This window comes from Fragaria vesca, linkage group LG2 (genome assembly GCF_000184155.1).
Source record: "Fragaria vesca subsp. vesca linkage group LG2, FraVesHawaii_1.0, whole genome shotgun sequence".
Lineage (NCBI taxonomy): Eukaryota > Viridiplantae > Streptophyta > Magnoliopsida > Rosales > Rosaceae > Fragaria > Fragaria vesca.
This window is the reverse complement of record NC_020492.1, coordinates 24,887,750-24,896,066: the sequence shown is the minus strand read 5'-3', so window position 1 is coordinate 24,896,066 and position 8,317 is coordinate 24,887,750. Positions and strand designations below refer to the sequence as shown.

At 35.9% G+C, this 8,317-nt stretch overlaps 1 protein-coding gene across 1 annotated transcript; it reads right to left on the bottom strand.

Moving 5' to 3' along the window:
- Nucleotides 1-5,837: 5,837 nt before the first annotated feature.
- On the bottom strand, nt 5,838-7,417 carry LOC101305626 (tropinone reductase homolog At1g07440-like). Its single transcript, XM_004291471.1, has 5 exons — nt 7,261-7,417; nt 6,838-7,048; nt 6,496-6,718; nt 6,249-6,355; nt 5,838-6,149 (listed from the first exon to the last, which is right to left on the bottom strand). Exons 1-5 carry the CDS (start codon nt 7,338-7,340, stop codon nt 5,976-5,978), a joined length of 795 nt encoding a protein of 264 aa, XP_004291519.1. The 5' UTR covers nt 7,341-7,417; the 3' UTR covers nt 5,838-5,975.
- Between the last annotated feature and the right edge of the window lie 900 nt (nt 7,418-8,317).

Sequence of the window (8,317 nt, the reverse complement as noted above, 5' to 3'; positions counted from 1 at the left end):
CCAAAACTTTGGTGCGGACATCCGTAGCTGAGAAAAATCGTATATATATATACGATTGTTATCAGGTGCGTGCGGACGTCCCTCTTTTCGCTACTGTACGACACCAGCGAGGGCACGCCTCCACCCCAGCGGACTACAGCAGCTTTCCCGACCACTTTCCATCCCTGGCAAGTCCGCCGAATTCCAGTTTTCCGGTCAGATTGACTTTGTTTGAAGTTTTGGGTGATCTGGCCGGAAAACTGGAATTCGGAGGACTCGCCGGGGAGGGAAAATGGTCGGGGAAGCTGCTGGAGTCCGCTGGGGTGGAGGCGCGCCCTCGCCGGCGCCGTACAGTGGCGAACGGAGGGAAATCTGCACCTTAAGGCGGTGCGGATGTCCGTATCTGAAACGGACTGTGTATATATATATATATATATACAGGGCCCTTCCAATGAGGGATCCCTATTTTTTGTCACTTTTAGGAATAGGTCCACACCATTAGATCTGTTTTTTAATGGGTTTGGATGACTGAGATTAAAACAAAAAACTTAACACTTATGTCAAACCTACACCGTTCAAGATTATTAAAAATAAATCCCTCATTTGAATGACTTAACGATCACCAAATTTTCTGAAAATTTGTACAAATGATCTACTCATATAGCCCAACGAACTAAACGGTGAAGATTTGATTTTATGATCGAAAAGTTCGTTAAATGATCTATCCCTAGAAATGAACAAAAAAAGGGATCCCTCATTAGAAGGGCCCTGTATAATTATTTATCTGCTTCTGTGTTTTGGTATCAGAGCCAAACGGCCTGATATAGTTAATCATTCAAAAACCTCCAACCCCAGGTGGCGGACTACCGCCTAAGAGTGGTTCTGGAGCTTCATTCAAGCTATATGTATTAAACTTCTCAATCCCCAGGTGGTGGACTACCGCCTAGGAGTGGATCTTGAGTTGATCTATTTTCTTTACTCATTTTGTGAAGTTTTGAGTAAACTCCCTTAATTTTAAGGATTTTGGTTTTGTTTTCTTTTCTTATTCTCCTTTAAGCCTGTTATTCTCTCCGACCAAACATTAAGTCCAGGTCCAAACACTAAGTCCTAGGTGAGGCATGAGCGGATGCGGCATGAGCAGTGAAGAGTGAATTTTAGTCTTTAGGATCTTAAGCAAGGATCTTAAATCCTCCTATCCATTTAGTTTCGGTCCAGTTTTCTCTTCTTTTCCCAAATATGAGTAGAATATTTCGATCCAACTCAGTCACTTATAGTTCGTCTAGGTCCTCCCTCAATAGGATTCCAGATATAGTCAATGAAGAACAAATAGAGTATCAGTCAAACGATAACATAGATATGAATGACTAGAATATTCCCAGAATTCCTAGTCATGAAATTTATAAGAAAAAATGGAGTCTTGCTTCATTCAAAAGTGAACACCATATTAAATCAGTAGAACAAGTTTATGCCCTTAGTAAACAACATGAAACTTGCCAACTTTTTAGTCCAGAATCAATTAAGAAACATAAAAAAGATGGTCATAATTTCCTCCATATTGGATTAGTTCAAATTGGTGTCAAGCCTTTAACTCGAAAAGGTCTTAATGCCTCCATTCTTTTATGTTTAAGAGATGCAAGGTTTACTGATTTTAATGACAGTACCCTTGGATTAATTGAGTCAAGTCTGTTTAATGGTCCAGTTCATTTTAATTGCTACCCAGATTTTACCATTAGCCTCAGTGATCCTCATATCTTAAAAACTTTAACCCTCAATGTTAAAACTTCAAGTTATCATATCCTTTAAGGAACCCAACTTTTAGCCTTAATTTATAGGATCCATTACAAAGTCACTAGTACAAATATGAATTTCCAAGCCATTAGTAAAAGTCCCAAAAACCATACTCTCTTAATTCAAAGTAGTCAAGAAAACGCCAATATTAGCGTTCCTCACACAATCAGATGGTCAGATGTCCATCTTCCTTCTGAATGGTCTCTCACTAGTGAGAATCAACCATCTGATGCACAACATAGTCTTTCTGATTTAGACTGTATTCAACAGTTTAATGATGACACAGTAAGAATTAATTTTCAAAACTCTAGGATAAGTCAAAACCCAAGAATTTAAGAGGTAGGAAACTCCTCTCGACATTCTTTTGCCACTGCTAGACATTCATTTGCTGGTTCCACTATTGCTGATTCAATGTCTAGACAAGATTCTGATCTAGATAAAGAAATTAAAAATATTAGGATTAGAGAATTAGAAGACGAATTGCAAAAGCTCAAAATTAAAAACATCAGAACTACTTCCCAAGTTAGTTACCCAAATTATACAGAAAATGAATCTCAAAATATTTCAACCACAGATGAAGAGGAAACTTCTCCCACTGCTTCTGATTTTTTAGTTACTCCCCACTAAATCCTCAATTAAGCACACTTACCCAACCTTTTATAATCAATTATTCTAGATTAGATAAACATCTTGAATCAAAAGAAAATATCCTTTGGAGAAACCTCTATACGATGAAATTCCCTTTCATGGATCAACGAAAGCAATTATTTCATGATTGGCAAGCATTTATGCTTGAAACTAGATCTGAAATATTCTTTCTTGATTTTATAGATCAACTATACACATTTTTAATCCTTCTTTTTGGATCACTGTAATTATATTTTCATAAGTTAAAGAATCGTAGTTAATGTGACCTGTTTCGTTACTAAGGACTTGTCTAATTTTATGAGCAAATAACTTTGGAAGGCCATTTATGAATTTTTCTTTCCAAAACGGTTGGTTACTATCGTCTCTAAGCATAACTCGAGAAATGAATACATCTTTGTACCATTTGAAGTCACTTAATGTAGGGCACCTAAGGTTACTGAGTTGATCATGGATTCTGGATGTAATATGGGTAGGGGTTCCTATGAAATGTTGGATTATTGTGTAAAATAGGGTATTAACAGCATCAGAAATTCCCATTCCTGTGCGATCGTCAAAGATGGGAGTTCCATCTTCATCTCGTTTAATGGCATGTTTAATGGATGATCTAGAATCAGGAGTGAGATGTTTTTCCCACCAGGAATGAAGCATTTATATAAATCCTGTGGAAAGTATGTCAATAATTTCAGGTTGGCTGAAATTATGATTAGTGACATAACTATTGGCTGTCATAGACATGTGATGTAATTTATTTAAGATTTCTTGTTAGGATAAATTATCAATGTTCCATTCATAAGTTTTGCAAGAAGAAACTGAGAATTGATTATTAAAATGATTAGTAGGTTGTATATCTAAAGGGAGAGGATGTTCAATCCAAGTTTTAAAAGGTCTTTTTTTTGGATGAACTATCCGATCTAGGTTTAAAGGTTCGATATTTAAGGTTTGAAGTATTTGGTTTATTTCTTTAATTTGGCTAGTGTCACTAGATTCGCTATCGGAAGAAGTGGATGAAGAGGTTTGTTGGGTATGAATTACTGCAATTCTACTAGGTTTTGCTGTCTCAGTTTTTAATTTTTCTAACATCTGCTCGATCTTTTGAATTGATGAAGTAGGCTTCAGGGGAGGTTTATTTAAGTTACTAAAATGAAGTAAAGGAGTTTCTGGTTTGGGTTGTGGTAGGATATTAACTTTAGAGGATATGTTGTCAACTTTTGTTTCTATTTTATCTAACTGGGCTCCGATGGTTACTAGGCTTTGGTTTGTATAATTATTTTGTTTAATAATTTTCTTAGTGTCTGGATCTTCTATAGCAATTTTAAAAGGTGAAGCCGTGATTGGACTGTTAAGATGATCAATTATTATTGTTTCAACAGGGGGATGACTGGAAAGGATTGAGCTGGTGGAAGTTTTCCATCTTGCTTTTGTTAATGTTTGAATTTTTTGGTTGTTTAGTTGATCTATAAAATCAAGAAAGAATATTTCAGATCTAGTTTCAAGCATAAATGCTTGCCAATCATGAAATAATTGCTTTCGTTGATCCATGAAAGGGAATTTCATACTATAGAGGTTTCTCCTAAGGATATTTTCTTTTGATTCAAGATGTTTATCTAATCTAGAATAATTGATTATAAAAGGTTGGGTAAGTGTGCTTAATTGAGGATTTAGTAGGGGAGTAACTAAAAAATCTGAAGCAGTGGGAGAAGTTTGCTCTTCATCTGTGGTTGAAATATTTTATATATATATATATATACAGTTCCCTTCCAGAGTGGGATCCCGCTTTGAAATTAAAGTGCGGGACTCCTTATTTCGCTCACTTTCAAGTCGTATTTCCACATCTCAACTGTACAATGTCTAAAACACAGTGTGTAGATCATTCCTGCAAAGTTTCATCAAATTTGAAGATCATTTGGGTACCGAATTAGATTAAATAAATCAACAGAACAAAAGTTGTCTAAACAGAATAGTTCGTATAAATTACAATTACGGAAGCTCAAATGATCTTCAAATTTGATGAAACTTTGCAGGAATGATCTACACACTGTGTTTTAGACATTGTACGGTTGAGATGTGGAAATATGACCTGAAAGTGAGTGAAATAAGGAGTCCCGCACTTTAATTTCAAAGTGGGATCCCACTCTGGAAGGGGACTGTATATATATATATATATACAGGCCTTCCAATGAGGATCCTTAATTTGTTGTCTATTTTTAGGTATATGCTCACACCATTAGATCTGTTTTTAATGGGCTTGGATTGTTGAGATTAAAACAAAAAACTTAATAAACCTACACCGTTGAAGATCAATTAAAAAATAAATACAAACATTTGGATGACCTAACGATCACCAAATTTTCTGTAAAATTTACAAGAAGTGATCTACTCATATACACCTACAAAATGAACGGTGGAGATGTGATTTTGTGATTGGAAGTTCGTCAAATACCCTATCCCTAGAAATGAAACAAAAAAAGGGAATCCCTCATTGAAGGGCCCTATATATATATTTATATATATAAGACCATTCCACTAAGGGATCCCATTTTTTGACATATATGAGGGATAAGGGATTACACCAACTTTTCGATATATTTTTGAATCTCCACCGTTCAGTTTGTTGGTCCTTATATATAGATCAATTATGCAAATTTTCAGCCAATTTGGTGATCGTTAAGATGTCGAAGAAGATTAAATCAATGAACATACCAAATCTGCCAAACCTGAACCGTTCATGCTTATAATTATAAATCATAGTTTTGAATGTTTTAACGATCACCAAAATTTCTGAAAATTTGCATAAGTGATCTATTCATATAGAACTACATATTGAACGGTATAAATGTGATTTTGTGATCAAAAAGTTGGTGTAATCCCCCATCTCTCATATATGTCAAAATTAGGGATCTCTCGTGTATATATATATATGTATTAGATGAAGAAACACATAAGTTCAGTCTGTAAATTACTGCTGTTTTTTCTTGTGTGTGTTTGATGGTTCTGTTTTGTAAATATTGGAGTGAAACTGTGTTTCTGTCAAGGTACGTAGCTATATATCTTGTGCGATGACTGTGTACGAAATCTTGTACAAACAAGTTTCAGATGATGGCCGGAGTCGATTAATAGATTTAGTGTTTAATAAGTTACTTAGCGCACGCACCCAATTGCACGTAATTTCTAAATGGTTATCAAAGTTATTCATATCGATGAAAAGAATAAAATTAAGAGATAAGATAGATATCAATTAGCTCATGTAAACAATACAATGGTGTTGATAAATGAATTTACAGATGGAGAAAATGAATTATTTGTTTCTAATCCACGGTCCACCTGAGTATGTTTTTTTTTTTTTTTTTTTTGGAGAGAAATGAATTTCTGATTGACTAACCCAAATTATAAACCTGCAAACACAATGTCGATAAACTAATAACAAAGAACATAAGTCTCTAACTCGATCAATATAGAAAGTGAAATGACACAACCAGCTCACTAAACTATTAACCGAATGTTCTACATCCAAAAACATAAATATAACAATACTAACAAAGCTACCACACGTATGCTTGGAACTAGAAGCCATTGATGGTCATCCCTCCATCAACGCAAATAGTCTGCCCTGTTATGTATGAGGCTGCTGGGAGGCATAGAAACGCCACCAATGCAGACACCTCTTCAGGCTCTCCAATACGCTCTAATGGGGTTCGAGAGATGACAGCCTCCGAAAACTTTTCGTCACTCAAAAGCTGCATTTGAAAAGGAAACAGTACACACCGTGAATCAATTGGCATGGCCAAAGAAATATAGATATGAACATATAAGATCAGTTCTCTTCGATATCTTACAGGTTCAACCAGAGGAGTTCTGATGAACCAAGGTGCAACACTGTTGATCCTAATGTTGTCTTTTGCCCACTCACAAGCCAAGTTTTTGGCCAGCTGGTTCATTGCTCCTGAAATGCAATAGAGAAAATCGGCCGCGATAATTAACCTACAATTTTTGCTACATTAACTAACATGTAATGTGGGCTCTAAATAGTTTATTAAAAATAAGTCTAACAAAAACACATATCGGATAGGTAACGGCGGATACCTTTAGTTGCCCCATATATACTCCCAACCTTGCCAATTGATACCACACCAGCAACAGAAGACAGAAGAATAATGTTACCAGCACTGGAAGCTTTCAGAAGAGGCTGTGCAAGTTGGCACATATTGTAAGTAGATTCAAGGTTGGTACTTATGATGAACGAGTACTCTTCAGATGTGTACTCAGTTGTTGGTTTTGTTTTATGTGTAGTTCCCACATTGTTAATCTACAAGATTCATTAACAACTAAGCTGATTGATTTATCAAAAAAAAAAATAAATAAATAGCTGATTTGTAGTTTCTTTTTATTGTTTTATTTCAACTTATCGATGATTAAAGTACTTACAAGGATGTTGAGTTTCCCATGAAACAGTGATGAGACTCTATGTATCAGCTCCTCTCTGTGGATTTTTGAGACCACATCACAGACTGAACCAGTGACTTGATGCAAACCCTTCTTCTTCCATTGACTCAAGCATTCATGGAGCTGGGCTTCATTTCGAGAACAAGTGTGTACTCTTGCACCTAGTCCAGCCAATTCCTCTACTATTGCATACCTAGAAACAAATTAAGCATTCCTCTAGTAAACTAATCACAGAAGAAGATGTCTAGCTAAAACACTAAATTTGTGCACGCTAGATGATCTATGCGTCTAACACACATGCTACCTAAAAATAAATGATGTACACTGAACTAAAGCACAACAAAACATGACAAAAATAGAAAGTGTGAACGACTGAAGGATAATGAGCGATCGACATCGACTAACCCAATTCCTTTGGTTCCACCAGTGACAAGAGCAGTCATTCCTTCAAGAGACCATCTTCTGCCTCCGCCATTTTGAGCCATCGATCTCTCTTTGCTACTTGCAGCACTGTAAAACAGAGGACTTACTGGAGTTTGATGGATGTCGAGTTTGAGTTCGCTTTCATATATTTTGAGGGATCTCTCTCAAATTTGTTTCTGTCCACAGAAACGTAATCCCCTAAATCATTGTCTGTTCTTCAAAATATCTACCGGTTCGTCCCCAAAAAAGCGAATATTACTAGTCTCTAGAGTTGCTTATCTCACGTGAGTAGTGTTGCTGATTTAGGCCAAACTTTTTTTTTGTTTTGTTTTGAGAGTATCAATGATGGTACTCTAAAAAACTTTTCAGACTCAGACATTAATCCATGTCGAGGGATATTGCCAGAACGCTTCATCCTATCTGACCACCAAGAATAAATTGGAATTTAATTCCAATTAACATTGGTTGGGATTCGAACCTAGGTATGAGGTTCCATATTTAGGCTTTTACCAACTCGACTACATATGATGATTTAGAGGCCAAACTTTCTAATTTCGGCCAAACCATCAATCTTCCGACTTAGTGGCATAGCCAGAAACCAGAATTAGAAGGGTCAAGATTTAAACAATAATGTCACACAAAATAAAAATATAATCTTCATTGAATGGTAGGATGGTAAGACCTTTCATCAAATAATGTCTTCGCACTTGATCTTGAACATTAGGATCGTACTCTAAAATTGGAGTCCGAAGTTTCAGATCTCCAAAAAGGTTCTCTATGTTAAACTTGTTGACATAATGGTTTGACGTACCAATATCTTCAAATGCATTACTTGTACCAATATCTTCATATCACTACCAGAAGAAAGACTTTAGCCGACGAAAAAAAAAAAACAGGCCGACGAAACAATTTTTCGTCGGCTAAAGTACACTTTAGCCGACGAAATTTTCCTTCGTCGGCTAAATTATATTTTCGTCGGCTATAGTCAACTTTAGCCGACGAAATTTTAATTTCGTCGGCTAAAGTAATTTTTTTTCGT

Bases quoted from the DNA above. Each gene is read 5' to 3' on its own strand.
- LOC101305626 (XM_004291471.1), bottom strand. From the start codon at position 7,340: ATGGCTCAAAATGGCGGAGGCAGAAGATGGTCTCTTGAAGGAATGACT. The intron at 6,719-6,837 runs GTAAGTACTTTA...TGAATCTTGTAG, and splicing joins ATGGGAAACTCAACATCCTT to ATTAACAATGTGGGAACTAC. The intron at 6,356-6,495 runs GTATCCGCCGTT...ATTGCATTTCAG, and splicing joins TATATATGGGGCAACTAAAG to GAGCAATGAACCAGCTGGCC.